This window comes from Caretta caretta, chromosome 13 (genome assembly GCF_965140235.1).
Source record: "Caretta caretta isolate rCarCar2 chromosome 13, rCarCar1.hap1, whole genome shotgun sequence".
In the NCBI taxonomy this organism is placed as follows: domain Eukaryota; kingdom Metazoa; phylum Chordata; order Testudines; family Cheloniidae; genus Caretta; species Caretta caretta.
The window spans coordinates 15,626,231-15,645,098 of NC_134218.1; the positions used below are offsets into that span (position 1 = coordinate 15,626,231).

General features: G+C 45.1%; 1 protein-coding gene and 1 long non-coding RNA gene across 5 annotated transcripts in view; one reads left to right on the top strand and one right to left on the bottom strand.

The window, feature by feature from the left end:
• Positions 1-2,012: 2,012 nt before the first annotated feature.
• On the bottom strand, positions 2,013-3,626 carry LOC142068811 (uncharacterized). Of its 2 annotated transcripts, none has more exons than XR_012664697.1 (2): positions 3,435-3,626; positions 2,013-2,495 (listed from the first exon to the last, which is right to left on the bottom strand). It is a non-coding gene; the product is annotated as an uncharacterized LOC142068811 (long non-coding RNA). The 2 variants fall into 2 exon arrangements; XR_012664698.1 differs by lacking the exon at positions 3,435-3,626 and adding an exon at positions 2,833-3,258.
• NFATC2 (nuclear factor of activated T cells 2) overlaps positions 2,489-18,868 on the top strand; it is a 135,585-nt gene continuing 119,205 nt past the window's right edge. For 2 of the 3 annotated variants that reach the window (XM_075118766.1, XM_048820353.2), the window contains exon 1: positions 2,489-2,860. In XM_075118766.1, the coding sequence (XP_074974867.1) occupies positions 2,797-2,860 (64 nt within the window). In that variant the 5' untranslated portion in view covers positions 2,489-2,796. Of the gene's footprint in view, positions 2,861-4,060; positions 4,121-18,868 lie in introns of those variants that run through there. The other variant, XM_075118767.1, reaches the window with a different exon arrangement.

The following is an 18,868-nucleotide window of genomic DNA, read 5'->3' on the forward strand; positions in this document are numbered from 1 at the left end:
TTTTAGACTGTCCAGCCTGGAGAAGCCAACCTGTGTGCCATAACCACTGAGCTGTGACTGCTCCCCAGATTATTATGCAGTGTGTGGTCAAGGATGAGGCGAAGCTTTCCACCAGGGCAGCAGCCCATTCTCCACTCACTCTGGGATACCCTCTGGCAGGCCATTCACTCCTGCCCTCATACACCCCAGCTGTTCTTCTCTCTCTGGTCACACGTACCTCACTGCTCCCCTCTGATCCCCTTCCCACCCCCTCCTCCAGCTGGTCACTTTCATCAACCTCTTACCCTCACCTCAATACTAATTATAGACACTCACCTCCTCTCTGCTGAGATGTCTCATTGCTAGTAATGGTGGGATCCAACCCGAAGTGCTAGGAAGAGAGTTGGGGTTTGGGTTTAAGGCAATAATGTTGCCCTTCTTGGAAGACAGAGCACAGTTATTATCAGCTCGCATACAAGGAAATAAAAATCAAAGCACACAAACAAAACGGGCTGACACACCAGTATTTAATTCAAGGGGCAATGAATATGATAAGCGGATCAAGCACTGACTTCACTTGGAGAACAAGAGTTTGTCTTGAAGCTTTGTGTTAAACATTCTAAGAAAAACACAACTAAAAAAAATCCATTAAAAGGAGCAGAAACTAATCTTAGGGAAAATGGGGTCAATAGGGAAGTATAATGTGATGCTGAGACAAGTATTTGTTGCTAGGAGTACTTTGATGGCCGCATAGGCCCTGCCCAAATGATGAAGTAGATGCTAACATTTTTGAGAAGGATCTGTGCTCATAAAACAGTTTTACTTCATTCTGTCTAGAATTATCAAGTCGGTGTGGGACAACAAATCTGGATGCCATTTTGTTTCTTCATGGCTTCCCTGCGAACAGTGTTTCCCTCCTTCTCCTTCAGTCCTTTATTAAAACAGTGATCGTTTCAGTGGCTAGGTTCATAGTTGCATTCAGGGCACTGAGTAAGTGACTTGAAACTGAGCACGACAAGCTTAAAAAAATGAATGTGTGGAGAATTGAAGGAAACAATGGGAAGTCCCCAGGTGTTCCGTGTGGGGACACAGCCTTAATCCTCAAGCAACTGCAGAACATACAGTACCAGCCTTCTGAATCTCTGATTCTATAAACTTGGTGCACCTTAATTGAATGAAGTTAAGATGGATTCCCCAATGGTGGCCCAGACTCCCTGCCTCTCATGCTCACTGCTAGGTGCTTTGAGAGTTCAGTGGAAGTCGTAGGTTACATAACAGACACTAATGGGGCTGAGGAAGGTACCATGTATTTCCGCCTGAGTGGGTCCAAAAATGACAAAGGCTAGGAAAGTGAGGTGTGCTTGTTTCCCTGGCCTGCCGGCAGTTGCTAGCCTGCAAGACAACAAACTAGAGCAGCAGAAAGTTTGATTGTGACACCTCCTTCGAGTCGATGTGGGACTGAGAGAGTGAAAAATGGAAATGTCCCGCCGGTGCCAGCCAGCCCTCCAGGCAAGTGAAGTCCAAGTCCATCTGCAAAAAAAGTGACTCACTCTCTATTGCTACCCACGATTCTATCTGACCTCGGCAGCAACTTGTATTTAATGTACATTTCACTGCTTGATTGGATTAGAGACAAACACCGGGGGAGGGTGGCAACCTGCACATTAAGCACTTTTGATTTCTGAACTCTTGATCTCTTATGGGAAAAAAAATGCCATCTGAGTGCAGGCTCTAATTCCCATTAAAGAACCCAGGGAAGCCTGTTAATATAACAGTGAAAACTATACATTGTAAGCCACCAACAAGGTCATGACATCTTGGGCTTTATTTTCCTGTTTTCTTTTACTTTATTTTCCTGTTTATATATAGTCCGTGTAAACATACAGAGGTTGTCTTGGTTTCAGAGGCTTCCTTGGCTATTTCATTCTTGCTAAGATCCACGTGTATCAATGGAAATCCATGGGGCTGCTCCCCCCTCCCCCGCCCACACACACACACACAGACACAGATCTAAAAATAGAGACAGAGAGAGATTTGTGAAATGACACTAGCCATATTTATTGACTGAAGGATCGAGCCAGTGCCAATGAGGAGCTAAAGCCTGTGCCAATAACAAGATGGATATTATTAGGGCGCTGGCAAATTTCAAGGACTTTAAATGAGAGACGGGAAGTTGAGTTTTCTGAATGTTTTTATGGAAAAGGTAAAAAAGCAGCAGCTTAAGCTTCTCGGCTGGGAAGAGAGAAAGCTGCACAGAAGCCCCGTTGCTTAGAAAGCTTTTGCAGTGCCTGCAAGTTTTGTTTAAAAACACACACACTGGGATTTGTAACATCACCCATATTCCTCTCTCGCTCTGTAACTTTCGGCTCAACAATTAAGTGCTTGTGCTGCAGACTGAGAAAAGCCACAGAGCTGCCTTGGCCCGGAGCTGGGAGACGTCATGGATTCCTGAGTGTGAAGTTTGCAGGAAAGCCCTCAGTTTGGGAGATGGAGGCGATCCAGGGGTTTCCATGGCACTGGGATAAACAGGAGGAAACAGTGAGGGAATCCCGTTATTTTACAGCATTCAAAGACTATAAACACTCGGAGCAGGGAAGGAAGTGGCCTTTCCCTCTCTAGTAACCCACATCTCAGAGCAGAGAACTGACTTCACTTCAGGAACACACTCAGCCCGATTCGGATCCCGCTTTGCACCCCCAACGCCACCAAGGGCAGGCAAGCAACGGGGGTTGCCTCTCTTCGGGCAGCCTGGGTTGAATATGGTTTAAAGAAGATTTTTTTCCCCACTGCCACTGAGTAATTTTTAAAAAATTCCTAATGCAGAGAGAAGCTGCCTGCAGGCTGGTACATTACCACCACATCATGAGGTCTATGGATCAAGGTAGGGTCCTCACAATTCTATGCTCTCTCGCGCGCGCTCTCTATATTCCTTCAGATACTTCTTTGTAGGTCTTTCCTAAGGGCCAGCTGCAATGTTCAGTGTTTGTGTGTTTCTGCTCCAATAAGCTCAGCTCAAGGATCTCAAGGTAGGAAGTTTTCCACTGCTAGAACCTCGCCTGTGGAAGGTACAGAAACTTTCAGGCTTGGTTTGAAGAGCTCCGGGACAGGCGATCAAAATTTGTCTAAACAGATCTCCTGTAAAAACTCAGCCAGGGGGACTTTCATCATCAGAGGAGTCTTGCTTACTAACCCCTTGTGTGATTAACCCTTAATTTACCTCTTACAGGCTGGGGTTTCCATGGTTTATGTGCAATTTTTTAAAGTAACAAAATAGTTCTTGGGCTGGTTCATGTTTGATGTTGCTATAATCTCCAATAACCAAGCGGACAGGTAATCCTTCATTTGTCTTTCCTTTCCCTTTCATTTTTCTATATGCCTCCCCTCGGGTTTCCAGTGTGATGCGCACCGTGTTATCATTTGGTTTAAGTATCGTGTACGCCCAACCTAGAATTTACCTTAGAGCTGATTGAATGCACTCGGCTCTGTTTATTTCCCGTTGGTGCAGGGGGCAGCCTCTGGGCGACTGGGAGTTGGGATCGCCTCTGAACTGCACGGTCCCTGGGACCTTTTTGCTAACGCGTGCGCCCGGAGGGTGGCTTTAAAAACCACAAGCCCACCTCGGAGCAGGGAAAGCGGCGCGGGGAGGGTTCCCCAGGGGGAGCGAAGGAAGGGTTAAGGGAGCCGTGTGGGGGAGGAGCCTGCTTGGTGTCATGAAGATGGGATTTGCGCTCGGCGTGGCCGGGCTGTGGGAGAAGAAAACTGCAATTTCACCGAGCCCAGCTGAGATTTTTTTTCCCCTCTCGCTTCACAAAAGAGCTTGGAGGCTTTGAACGTGCCAAGCTCTACCGGGGCTCGGAGGCGTGGGACAGCCTGGCTGTGTAGATTGCAGAAAGGTTGAATCGGCGTCTCTTCCTCCCCCCAGGGGAACCGCAGGGCTAGGCAGTAATTATCCGTGCGGGACATGGGAGAGGGGGCGGGGACCGGGCAATAGGCACAGGCGCTGGCGTGGCTTGAGCCTAGCAGCTGTTTAGAGGACACAGAGCTCTCTAGAAAAGATCGTCCCTCCTTTTTGCAACTACTAGCCGCCTGATTCAATACAAACGGCGCTCAGGGCTTTCCCAGCTCAGGGCCAGCCTCTCTGGTGAGTCTCCTGTGTACGTGTGTATGGGAGAGCGAAGGAGGGTGTGAGTAATCCGGATTAGATAGAAACACTCGCATGCGGAGCGGTAGCCGCTGAAGCGGTAACGTGTTGGCAGGAAAACCAGCGGAGAGGAGCAGACCCTGTGTGAAGGGCCCGGTCTAGGAAAGTTAACTGCTGTCTCGCCCAAGGAAGCGCCCAGCTCTGGAAATGAAGCACGTTAGTTTCACAGAGACTCATGTCTCTGGGCCCGATCGTGACTTGTCGCGGTAACCGAGTTCGTGAGGGGCTAAGGCACTAGCGGCTCAATATAAACTAGCGCCAGGTGATTAATCTAGTCTGAACGTCACGAAATTCCCCCCGTTTCCTGCCGTGGAAGTGCCTCAAACCCCTCTCAAGCCGTGGCCCGCTTGCTGCAAAAATCCCCACTGCTTGGCAGAGGCCGACCAGTGGACACGGCTGCATTTGGGCGACTCCTTTCTGTGCTCGGCTTCGCAAAGCAGCCGTCGGCACACGAGGGCCGCGGGCGAGTCTCCCGAGGAAAGCCGAGCGTGGGCGCACCCCGTGGAAACCTGCGCCCCGGAGAAAGGAACCGGCCTCGAGCGCGGATTGAGTGGCTCGGTTTAGATGGCCCCGTGCGCTGGTGACGAAAGCAGCCACTTTGGGGCGGGAGGGGGGGGGGCCTCTTTGCCATGGACTAGACCCACTGTCAAGTCCAGCCGCCATCCCTTCTGGGGCGGCGCGGATCCGTCCTTGGGAGCCGCCTCTCCCCTCCTCCCGGAGAGGCGCTGGCCGCGCTGGCGGAGGGGGGTGACTCACAGAGGCGCCGTGGCCTGGCCCACCAGCAGGAGAGCGGCGCGGGCTCGGCGCGGAGCCGGGCTCGGGGGGGACGCGCGGCACTGGCCGGGCCGGGGAGTCCGAGCCTGGAGCGCGGCTCCGCATTCACAGCAGAGGGCGAGCCCCTCCCCTGCTCCCTGTCAAGGGGGGCGGGGCGGGGGGGTTGGGGGTTTTAAGTGCGGGAGGGAGACTGGAGGCCCGCAAACGGCTCCGCTCCCCCTTCTCAAAGGCAAACACGTTGCTGCTTAAAAATGCTCCGATGCCGACGTATTTTGTCCGTGATCACTGTTTGCTTTCATCTGTTCCCAGCCTGAGAGCAGTAGGTACGGCCAGCTCGAAGGACGGGTGTGGGAACGCCAGCCGAAGCGGTGCCAGCTGGGGGCACGGTAGCAAAGGGTTTTCTTTGGAGGCTTATTGCTGGTGCCTGTTTTTGGTTTGTTTGTTTGTTTGTTTGTTTTTTAAAGCAGATGTGATGGCCCAGAAGACACCTGCTAAAACACGCTCATGAACACACACGCCCTGAGCCAAAATTCACTGAAGTCCCTGCAAAGACTCCTATTGACTTCACTGGGCTTTGGAGCAGGCCCTCCCTGCCCCTTTTCCAACTGCACACACAACCCACACTTTCTCCAGCTATAAGTACCTACAGGGCCCTTCCCCTTCTCCTATGCAGCCCTGTTGCCCTTACTTCACCCCTAAATGTATCTCTACCTCTCCTTTTCCCCATCTGCTTTCCAGCATGCTAATTTGCTGCAAATATAAAAGAAGAGGGGGAAATGGAAGGTTTCTTCTTGCTCCTTTGTTTGTTGGCAGGTCACATTGCCACCTGCTTTGGGAAATCAGCTCCTGTGCCCACGTATCTAACGGCCACCTGAGGCACTTGGATGGCAGCAAGCAAGTTCCCTTGCATTAGTATGCATCTCTTGTAATTTCTCATGGCTGTCAAAAATCCCAGAGGAAATTCTCTTCTCTCTTCAGCTTTGAGCTGGAGGTTGTCCATGGAAAGCCGGCAATGAAATTAAAGTTTGGGGTTTTCAGATTAAACATGGGAACCTCAGTAAACAAAGCAGCAATGTAGTGTATTTACACTACTTACCCTCAGCTGCTCAAGGAGAGATTAAATCTTGGGTCCAACCCCTGCACTCTTCATGCAGACAAAACTCTCACTGAAGCCACTCCCAGCACTGGGGCACGAGTAGGTGGGAGGAGAGAAGAGGGGAGGCTGATGTTTGGTTGATTCATCCCTGATGTTGTAATCCTGCTGTCCATCAACTCCATAGAGTAGTAGCCCAAAGGGAGAAGAGCAGCACTAAGCCACAGTAATGACACATTTCAGAGTGGTAGCCATGTTAGTCTGTATCAGCAAAAACAACTAGGAGTCCTTGTGGCACCTTAGAGACAAACAAATTTATTTGGGCATAAGCTTTCATGGGCTAAAACCCACTTCATTAGATACATCTGATGAAGTGGGTTTTAGGGTATTTTGCACCATGTCATTACTAACAAATTTATTTGGGCATAAGCTTTCATGGGCTAAAACCCACTTCATCAGATGCATCTGATGAAGTGGGTTTTAGCCCATGAAAGCTTATGCCCAAATAAATTTGTTAGTAATGACATGATACAAAATATAAGGAATTTGTGGTGCATGAGTCTTTCTATCATGTTACTATAATGCCACAAAATAAGGGTTTGTAAAAGCTAGGTCTGGGTGCAGCCCCCTGTTTGTTCACAGAGTAGGTACAGAATGGTCAATGAAAGTATTACCTCACTCGTGAACCAGCTCTATGGGTGAGAAGATACTTCAGCGTCCTCACTCTTTTGATCCGTGCTTGGCCTCTGTTGTGAATGGCAACAAGGATGCCAATCACGGTAGTGGTTTTTCACGAGTAGCCATCAGTCCAGTAGGGATTGGTCTGAGATCACCAAGACTATTTCACAGACAAGGACAAACAACCATAAAATGTTAAGGACTTTCAGTTACTGGGCTGCATTGAAGCCAGTGACAATTCCAAACTTCCCAAAACATCCATCCTTACAAATCTTACACAACACTGGTTGGTAGCCCTATATGTTTGAAATGGGATTCTTCCTTCTTTTTGTAGTTATGCCCTAAGGAGAAGGGCTGCCAGGAGACTGACCTGGAGCTGAATGTCCTCAAATAGTCATTCATTTTCAAAGTCTTTCCTATGGCAAAGAAATCCCATTCACAGATGTGGACACGAAGCTGCCATAACCAGAAGATTCTTTTTATATGCTTCACTCTTGGGACGGGCCAGGGATAATAATGTCTTAGAGCTTCTTTTCCACTATTGGTCTTTTTTTTTTTTTTTTTTTTTTTACTATGATATGTACATTCCATTGGTTTGCAGAGCAAACTGTAGAATTTAATGGGAACGTGGACATTATGAGCAATTTTTCCATTGGCTTTTCTTGCCAAACCACTTTGAGTCTGAAATTGGGGGGTAATATCTGACTCAAGCTGTCCCCAAAAATGAGTGCTTGTGCTTGTTTTAAAAGAACTTACTAGGAATAACATTCTTTCCCCCCTTTTCTTCTCTTTATTGAAAAACAAACAAACCCCAAACTAGTCATTTGGAGTCAGGACCCAAAGAGCTCACTTTTAAGAGCTTGGATAAAATCCACTTGTAACTTTTAGGCTCCTAATGCATGCCACAGACACCACTGGAACTACCAGTTGTGTTTTGTTTTTGTTTTAAGATGATATGTAAGTGCCATATCTTTTATATGTTTCTTCTCTACCTTTAATTTTTGTTTGTTTGTTTGTTTTAAGAAAAAGGTTCACATGTACATTGCTGGTCCAGTATTTTTTTCCTCCTCAAATAAATATAAACTAAAGCTAACCTGGCCTACATAAAAATTAATATAATCAAAACCTCTTTCAGAAAATTGTCTAAAATTTGCTTGAGCTTGGTATATATTTTGATCAGTTGCATTTTTCTGAGAAGACACATGGTTTGATACAACCCATGATAGTGTGTAAAGTTCTGGCATAACACTGACTAGGCCTGGCAGAATTCAATTTTTATTTTTTAAATAATTTTGATGGTTAATATCAGTGTTTATTTTTAAGCATTTTATTTTTATCAATTTCAATTTTCATGGTTTGGGGAAATTATGGCGCAGGTCAAGCACTAGGGGGCTCAGACCGGGACAGGATCCCTGGGGTGCAGCCTGGGACCGCTGGGACCGCTGTGCCCCCTTAACTCTCCAGCCTGGGCTGTCTCTCACAATGCTTTCCTGCTAGTGACAAGCAGCAAACCCCTCCAGGCCCTGTGATCACTCAGCACAACTGCATGTGGAGCCCCACACCCAGCTAGATTGCATGAATGCTCCCAGAGCCACTCATGAATCACACAGAGAAAGGCACCAGCCAAATCCCCCAGCTCTCAGCCTTGTACCTCAGGAATATACCATCTTGCACTGTTTAAGACCCCTTCTTGAGCAATGCAAGTTTCATCAATGGAAAGTGGACATACGCTAGCCACAGTTTCACACAACTTTCACACCCTGACTTTCACAATAAGCCAAAAATCAAGCTAATCCCATTTCAAAACAAGGCCAAAACAAGCCAATTCCTAAGAACCCCAACACTCTATGTGATTAGATCCCCTCGTGTGCAGTCTGGGACTGTGGTGGGCCTGCTGTGCACCCGTGACTCTCTCCCCCCCCTTACTCCTGCTTGCCCCACTCTTGCCCCTGCTTGCTGGGAGCCGATCAAAAAAAAAAGAAGCAACAAGCTACAAGCCAAAAACTAGCCAACAAGCAACTCACAAGCCAATTAAGCCCAAAACAAGCCCAATTTTTTCCATGGCTTTGGCATGTCTGACACCAGTCTTACCAAACACTTCAGGCAAACTCAGTGGTAAAGATAAATAGTAAAACAAGTTTATTGATTACAAAAGATAGATTTTAAGTGATAAGCTAAAAGTCAGAGCAAAAGAAAATATAAGCACGCAGTCTAAACCTTAACTCTTATCACACTAGACCAATTTAGATTAAGCAATGTTCTCACCCCATTGGATCTTACAGTCCTTAATATACACGTCTGTCTCTTAAACCTGGACCAGTCTCCTCTGTTGAAGTCATCAGTCTTCTCAGCGTCCTTGTTGCTTGCAGCATAGGTGGGCGGAGGAGAAAAGGCCAAGCATGTGGCCGCTGTGTTCTGTTTTATACCCTTAGTCCATGTGCTGGAGAATACGAGTCCAGGCAAGTCTGATGGGCATTGCTGAGTCACCAGGCAAGGTTGAGCGATTCCCCTGGTATAGCCTTGTGCAAGTGAGTCATTGAATTGTAACTTGCTTGCTGAACAGTGGCTGTTGATGGTTGTTTTGACATCCACCCGGGGTTTGGCTATCCCCCGGTTATTGTCATTGGGGAGCTAGTATCTGGGCACTTCCCAAATCCACAGCATATTTTAGTGACAATCATATAACACAATTCTCATAACTTCATATGCATTAATGATATACATATTTAGAGGCAACAGTGGGTTTCAGTGGATCATAACCTTTCCAATGATACCTCACATGGCATGCTTTATCTGAAATATCACAATTATATACAAATGATGAATATGGCAGTTTTGGGGTGCTCCCCTGAGGTACAGTGTCACACAGACAATAATTATTTAATGACCACATAACGCTGCCCGCAGTGACTCTAGAGCATGAGAACCAACCTCAGGACAGACTGTTAGGAACCAGGGCACAAACCCAAAATTGGTTGTGAGGGCTATACTTACATTTCACCAACCAATTGTCAAGTGTAAACTCCTCAAGCACTATAACAATCTTAACATGGGGTCATAGACAGTCCCCTCCGGTACTCTGAGTTATGTCACCCTCCAGGTAAGCATGCCTTCGTGATAGCTGGTCCCTTACACCAAGAATCACAGCAATATTCAGGTTACTCCCGGTTCCAAAGGACCAGTCACTTACCACATGTCAATTTCACTTCAGATCTCACTCCAAAGACAACACTTGTAGCCAATCCTATAATAAGCTCTCAAACAATTTATTAACTAAGAAAAGGAAATGAAAGTTATTTACAAGGTTGAAGCAGGTAAACATAGAAACACAAATGTGTTACAATCTTAAGTTTCAAAAGATAATAGAAGCTTCTATAATCAGCAATCACTATATGTCCTTGAGGGCTAACCCAGGCTGAGCAGCTGGGGATCTCTTGCTTATGCCTAGAAACACCTTGCTCTCCAGAGTCCAAGCAGTATAATCAGTTCCTTCTTGTTAGGGGTTTTATTCTCTTCATCCCACAAGCTTTTGGTTGCAAAGCTCAGCTGATGGGACAAATCCCTTGAATGACTCATCTTCACAGAGAGGAAGCAGAATAACACCAAAAGTATTTTGTCCATTTATCGATGGCACATAGGAAAATTCCAGTTGCAACGTTCCACAATTGTCCATCCGGTATCAATGGACCTTTCTTTTTGGGAAGGGAGTAACACCTCCTGTTGGAGTTCAGCACTTCACACTAGTTAATGTCTCTCTCATGCCTGGTGATTTACATAGTCAGAGAGACTCCCAATACAACTGCTCAAATATTACCTTACAGTATGGGATATGGATGTTATGAGTGAGATTAATGCATGCAACAACTCCCAAGCAGTCAATAAAGTCTAATGTCTAAACCCTAAACACATTCTTATTATTCGAATACCTATTTTAACAATACTGACACACAGATGAGCCAAACTGATGCCAGCTGTGTATTTGTCAGTGTTCAGCTGAGACATGGGGATGTTGGCACAAGCTGGCACCTGGTCTGCTAGCATCACAGATAGGAGATGCTGAGATTCAGAAAGTTAAAGCTTTATAACTGTTAAAATACAATTTGTCAAATCACATGTCAAAATATACAAAGTAAACATTCTTAAATCAAACTCTTATACGTTCTCAAGTAGCATTTTTCTTATCAATGGAAATATTTTTCATCAGTTTGTGTGTGAAACTGATGTTTGCTGACATTTACTGTTTTTAAAAAAAACCTAATCCTTCCAAGCCTAGATATGAGGTGAAAATTGAACATGATGCCACAGTGAATAATAAACTTGGATCTGCGTAAGGCTTTCAAATTGAAAAATATTTTTATTATCATTTTAATATCAGTTTCTATGACATTAGAAAATCTGTTTTTACTGCTGTTTCTTCCCTTTATTTATAGACTCCTGGTCCTGTTGTACATAGGTAGTTGAGTACCAAATACTTTTCCAAGTTTATTAGAATAAAGCCCTTCCAAAGTCAAGCACTGATCGAGCTATGTGGAAAATTTACCAGTTCCCCAAAATGGCAGTATGCAAACCGTGTATTTGCAGTCATGTAGTCATAAATGGCTACAATTTCTATTAACGCTGAAAGGACAGATCTTGCTTTAAGATCTCAATGCACCTCTCTGGCTCATGAAAATGGCTTTCACAAAAATATGAGGCAACTCTAAGTCAGAGGTTCTCAGTCTGAGAGTTATGAACCCCAGCTGGATCACGACCATATGTCAGGGATCAGGACCACCCTGCTCTTCCAATGTTGGTAAATGAGAATGAGTCCCATCTAAGTTAGTGGAGGATCCTCACATCGACAAGGTGGTCTGCTATGGAAAGGTTGAGATCCACCACAACAAACTAACCCATTTATGGTGTTTGGACATTGTGTTCTACAGTTTGTTCTTTGCCTTCATAAATCACTGCAGCTCTAGGTAGAAAATGAATATTGGGAAGTATTTGTCACACTGTATTAGAAGACGAGGCTGGTTTAAAGTTATTCAGGGGCTGCTAGATGCTGTCTTGGAGTATGTATATTCAACTGAAGATTCCACAGGCTATTCAAGTATTCTAGTTTTATCCTGCATATGTCTGCACTGATAATTATTAACAACTGTACTGTAGGCAGTATTTTGTAAGATATGTAGCCACAACAGCAGAAACTTAAAACTATTTCTGACATTTTATTCCCTCTGATGGCTTGAGACTACCTTTGGTGAAAGTTAGAAATGGGTCTGAATCAAAATCCCTCAGCCTTTGGAGGTGCTCAGAAGTCAAAGCAATAATCTGACCCGAATTTTGCAGCTAGCAGTTATTTCTATCATGATCTCAACTAGGTTGGTGGAGCCAAACATTCCTGGTATTTGGGCAAGAGCTCAGATCCATATTTAGTGGATTGGGACTATCTCTAGCAAAAACAATATGTTGTTGGGTAGAATGCAGCCTGCATAGTTACAGAATGTATCCACTGTTTCTTTAATATGGAATTGCAGCCTGTGAAGACTACTAGTCCCAGAAGGTGATATTCCATCTTTGTCCTATGAGATCTATAGTCACTCTGTGTGCTGCAGCTCTGTGAGCAGCTGGAATCTAACCCATTTTTATATGTTAGGCATAGCTGTCAGGTTCCTGGAAAGTTGCCAATATAGTCTCCAGGTGGACAAAGTTTGGACACCTCTGATCAGAGCTAATCCATGCATTTATCCAGCACTTTCTCATAGCATCTTAGAAATGAAGGACTGGAAGGGCCCTTGTGAGGTCATCAAGTCCAGTGCCCTGTGCTGAGGCAGGACCAAGTAAAACTCTTAGTTTTAAAATGTTTTAAAAAACCCATTCCTGACAGGTGTTTGTCCAATCTGTTCTTAAAAACCTCCAATGATGGGGATTCCACAATCTCCCTTGGAACCCAGTTCCTGAACTTTACTCTTTTAGTTAGAAAGTTTTCCCAATATTTAACTTAAATCTCCCTTGCTGCAGATTAAGCCCATTACTTCTTGTTCTACCTTGAGTGGATATGGAGAACAATTGACTACCATCCTCTTTATAACAGCCCTTAATATATTTGAACACTGTTATCAAGTCCCCACTCAGTCTTCTTTTCTCAAGTCTAAACATACCCAGTTTTTTAACCTTTCCTTGTAGGTCAGGTTTTATAAACCTTTTATGAGTGGCATGCTGTTGCATTTTTAGTTAGACATACAATTCTATACTTGCATGCAAAATGGCATCCTCCATGTGGCGTGACCTCACACGTATGACGCGTGTGAGGTCATGCAGTGTGGAGGACACAAAATGGCATCCTCCATGTGCGTTCAAGGGCTGGATGAAATCATCCACTGGGCACAGCCAGTCCTGGAGCATGCAATTCATGCTTTGCATTCAGAGACAGCGCTCCATTACCTTTTTGTCGCTCTCCTCTGGACTCTCTTGAATTTGTCCACATCTTTCCTAAAATGTGATGCCCAGACTTGGACACCATACTCGAGCTGAGGCCTCAACAGTGCCAAGTAGAGCAGGACACTTACCTCCCATGTCTTATATATGATACTCCTGCTAAGACACCCCATATGATATTAGCTTTTTTTTGCAACTGCATCACATTGTTGACTCTTATTCAATTTGTAATCCACTATAACCCACAGATCCTTTTCAGCAGTGCAACTATCTAGCCAGATGTTCCCCATTTTGTAGTTGTACATTGGATTTTTCCTTCCTAAGTGCAGTATTTGCATGTTGTCTTTATTGATTTCTTCTTGTGGATTTCAAACCAATTCTCTGATTTGTCAAGGTTGTTTTGAGTTCTAATCCTGTCTTCCAAAGTGCTTGCAACCCCTCTAATCTTGGTGTCACCTGAAAATTTTATCAGCATACTTTCCAACCCTTTATCCAAGTCATTAATGAAAATATTGAATAGTACTGGACCCAGGACTGACCCTGGCAGAACCCACTAGATACAGATAACAAACCATCCCAGTTTGACCATTGAGTACTCTTTGAGTATGGTCCTTAAACGAGTTGTGCACCCACTTTATAGTAATTTAATTTAGAGCACATCTTCCTAGTTTGTTTATGACAATGTTTTTGACACAGTCCAGCTGACCTTACTAAAATCAAGATATAGCACATATACTGCTTCCTCCTATCCACTAGGTTAATGACCCCGTCAAAGACAGAAATTAGTTTGGCTTGGCATGGTTTGTTCTTGACAAATCCATGCTGTCTATTCCTTATAACCCTATTATCTTCTAGGTGCTTACAAATTGGTTGTTTAATAATTTCTTGGGTATTGAGGTTAGGCTGGGTCCTCTTTGTTCCCCCATTTTAAAGATAGGTACTATTGGTTGCCCTTCTCCAGTCCTCTGGGACCTCACCATTCCTCCAGGAGTTCTCTAAGATAAATGCTAACCATTCTAAGATTGCTTCAGCTAGTTCTTTAAGTATCCTAGAATGAATTTCACCAGGCCCTGTCTCAGAACAAATGTATATATTCTTGATGTATAATGCAACACCTCCTCCCTTTTCTCCCTGCCTGCCCTTCATGAATAAGCTGTACCACTCTTCTCCAATACTCCAGTTATGAGATTTATCCCACCAAGGCTCTGTGATGCCAATTAAGGCATGATTTAGCTTACGTATTAATACCTCCAGTTCTTCCTCTCTCTTCCCCATACTCATGCATTTGTGAATAGACGTCTAGACGATTGAGCAGATTCCCCCACTGATTTTCCTCTTGTTGCTTCTATGACCCTACTGTAATTTTCCGTGTCCCACCCCCAACATCTAGCCCTCTGTTAAGGTCACATTTTTTAACGCTTACCTGTGGGCTTTCATCACCTGCCCACTTTGAACCTAGTTTAAAGCCTTCTTCACTAGGTTGGCAAATTGGTGCATGAAGATGCTCTTCCCCTTCTTGGCCAAGTGGACCCTATCTCCTCCCAGTAGTCCCCCTTCCTGGAACAGCATGCCATCAGATGCAGGTGCCAGACAGGCAGTACATCTCCTGAGACATCCTGTCAGGTACCTCCATCCCCCTCAGCAGGGAATCCCTGACCACCAGCACCCTATGCTGCCTCTTGGATGTGGCAGCTATAAGCCTCCCAGCCTTGGGGGTAGGTGACTCCTCCTCCACAGCCACTGGGGTCTGCTTCTTACCTCCTGTTGCTAGTACAATATACCAGTTCTGCATCTCAATGGATGGGGGACCTGGATGGCATGTGGAGCACTGTATACTGCCCAAGATGGCCAGCAGGTTAGATTTTGTCTCATTACTCCCTCTAGACCAGTGGTTCTCAACTGTGATCCACCGTTTGTTCAGGGAAAGGCCCTGGCACGCTGGTCCAGTTTGTTTACCTGCCGCGTCTGAAGGTTCAGCCGATTGCGGCTCCCACTGGCTGTGGTTCGCCGTTCCAGGCCAATGGGGGCTGCAGGAAGGGCGGCTGGCACATCGCTCGGCCTGCGCCGCTTCCCGCACTCCCATTGGCCCAGGGCGGCGAACCGCGGCCAGTGGGAGCCGCGATCAGCTGAACCTTCGGACGCGGCAGGTAAACAAACTGGACCGGCATGCCAGGGGCTTTTCCTGAACAAACGGTGGACCACAGTTGAGAACCACTGCTCTAGACCCACCCAGGTGTCTTCGTTTATGTTTAAATGGAATGTCCATGGCCCAGGTTTAAAACAACATGGTTTTCTTGGAAGAAAAAAGCTTCATTTTCTATTTCTCAACAAATGATTTGTTCTCAGAAACATTAAGGCTAAGTTTGACACTTAAATCCTTAATGTAGTCACAGGCCAGCTAGAAAGGGGCGGGGGTTTAGAATTAGTAGAATTCACTGTTTGTGGTGGTTGAATCCATGCTCTTTCCTTTTTGGGGGGCAGGAGGGCTAATAATGATGGTGGTGACAACCACCACCATTGACATCTGTTTCTTGGGTACCCCGGCGTACTATCCTAAGACCACAAATATTGCAATTTGATGTTCTAACTACATTTAAATAATGGTCCCAATGATGGAAGGCTGGTGCTTTCTCAAACACATACCTGGCAGCCATTGCGTACATTTTAAAAAATTTTCTTCAAATGGAAACTTTTCAGAATAGCTCAGGCTTTCCAAGGCAGCAGCAGCTGTCCTCTGAGATGGCGCAATAGCAGATATAAGTTCTTCAGGATGCCTTCAGAGCCCAAACCCATTGGCAGCAATGCTTTCTGAGGTGGCCTCTTTTTCTAATCCCACTAGCCAAGACCACTAACCTCAGAAACAGGATAGACCCTCAAACTGTAGTACCTATTCTCAACAGCAGCAGCAGCAGGGCCCTGACTCCCCTAGTAACACAGATTCTATGAAACCACACCTATAGACCAGGGGAGAGAGAGGGACCGTAGAGATTTTAAAGAGTTGTCTCAAGCTTGATTACAGAAGTAGCACTGGATCTTTTTCAAGGTGACTCAGGGGCCCCAGCAGTAACATAAGAGACATTTCAGGCAAGGAGGAAGCATCATATTCCATGAAAGGAGGCAAATAAATGGCAGGTGAGCCTCTCTCTGTTTTTCTTACATTAGTGCTGATAAAGTGGAAACCTTGTCAATTGTCTTTCCTGGCTGTTTCGGCAATATGTGCAGAAAAAAGCTCAAGTTGCTCACTCCAAGGAAGCTATTGTGTTACTATGTACATTTTGCATGAATTAAGTGTGATATTGTCCTCTTAATCTCTGTTGGGTTAAAATATAGTATCTATGTCAGCATAATGTTCAGTCAATTAAGGACTAGACTATGATTCTTCTCTTCTGTTTAAATTGTATCTTGCAGTGTGTACTTGTGGAGAAAATACCACTAGACTTCATGGCATTCCTAACCATCTGCTTTTGTAAATATCAGAGTTGCGTGTGCAACTACAGTAACAGCACAGGCAAACTAGGTACACAATAGCACCTGCCTTTTTGAAAATCTAGCTTTAAATATTTCATGACACTTTCTGTGATAGTGGGAGTGTTAGCATGTTATTCAGGTCATATTCCAGTGAGGGTAATTCTCTTTGCCTACCTGAGACTACAAGAGGAATAACAAATTTATTTGAGCATAAACTTTCGTGAGCTACAGCTCAATTCAGTGGATCCACTGAATGCATCCGATGAAGTGAGCTGTAGCTCATGAAAGCTCATGCTCAAATAAATTGGTTAGTCTCTAAGGTGCCACAAGTACTCCTTTTCTTTTTGAGAATATCGACTAACACGGCTGCTACTCTGAAACCTACAAGAGGAATGTTATTGCATTTATTATCTTCTTCATTTCATGTCAGGAAGTATCGACCGATATACCCCTCCAATGTTCCATCCCATTAGTAGCTTCACTTCAATAGTGGATGAAGACGCTATATAAATGTAATATATTCAATATCAGCTTTTAAACGGTTATTATTTGTACCTGGTGGAAGTCGCAATGTGTGAAATGCTTTCCAAATAAAGACAAAGGCACATTATCTGCCCCAAAGAGCTTACATTCTTAAAAATGACAAAACAAAGAGAAGTTGGCCCAAAGATATTATGTCACCCATCTTGCCTTTCAAAACTAAGAGACATGAAAAGTAGAGGAAGGGGGACCAAAAGTGCCAGCAAGTGTTGGCTACATTATGATAATAGTGAGCAGAAGGATAGTCCAGTGGTTAAGGCACTAACCTAGGACTTGGGAAACGGATTCACCACTGATTTCTTGTGTAACCTTCTATAAGTCACTTAGACCCAGATCTTTAAAGATAGTGGGATGTAGGCTCCCAAGTGCCTAAATCCCTTTTGAAAAATGAGGGTTAGGTGCCTAAATCAGTGAGACATTGCAACTCTGAGCGCAGCAACACCTACATATCTTTAAAAACCTGCGCCTAAGTGAAATGCTGAAGGGTAAAAAGGCCTCTTTGTGCCTCCTTCCTCATCTGTACAGTGGGAATAATAGCACTTTTCCCTACCTCACTGGACAAATTAAAGGACTGAGAGCTCCTCAAATGCTATAGTAATGAGAGTCCTGTAGATACCTAGATAATACAACACATGCTTAAGAAATAAAACATATAGTACCAGTATACTGAACCCCACATGGCAGCCATGTCCCAGGCCTCACAGCAGAGGTGAGTTTCTAGGAGAGATTTGAGGCAGGAGGGGGTAGTAGCTTTGTGGACTAGCTCAGGAAGGATGTCCTGTGAATTGAGGCAAATCTGGAGCTGGTTGGTGGAGAAGCTGATTAAGGGGGTCTGGAGGCTGGTTGCATTGGTAGTGTGGTCAGTGGGAAGTGCATAAAGGGACTTGGATGGATGGCTTTGTAAGATTATTTTTCCCCATGAGCAAGATTGAGCAGAATAGAGGCCTCTGAAGATGGACACAAAATTTCTCTTTCCTAAAGGTACCCTAGTCCAGAGAGGCCAGTCCTTGTTTGCTGGATAGGTCCAATCCAAAACCTGCCTACTGTCCTACACCGGACTTAGTGAAAATCCACAGATGATTGAAATTGAAGGAGTGAGAACCGTATGAAGCAGTGGCTGGGGGCAGAGCAGGGGCTGGCTGGGATGCAACAGACCCTCCAGAGCACATAAAACAAGTGCAACGACCTGAACAATCCCAGGAGTGGGGAGGGAGGATCCAGGAGGAAGAATTTTATTCAGCATAGAAAAAAATGATAGCCTGGGGAAGGAAGCTGGCTGAACAAGGCTGCCCTAGGCAGTTTGCTGCTTTCAGCAAATTTCTGGCCATACCTCTATGGTCCATACTATCCACCCCTTTAAAAACAACAGCCTCCTGTTTGCCATTTAAGCTCTCTATTAAATTAAGGCCCTTTTGTATCCCATGTGTTTGTTCTTTTCACTTTCACTTTTCATTTCCTCCTCTCTATTTTCCCCCTTCTACTACATCTCTCCTTATCTCTTCCACCAGATTTGTAAAGTCTAGTTTGCTGTATTGTGAAAATACTCGGTCCCTTTCCTTCCTTCTCTTCTTTTCCGGTGTGTCCCCCCCGGCCTTCTCCCTTCCCCTCCTCTGTTCCTCCTTTCTTCGCTCTGTGGATTCCCCCTCCCCAGGCTCTCTGAATGGATTCATCCCCTTCCAGCCTCTCTCACATACTCTCCTACTGCCCTTCCCCAAACC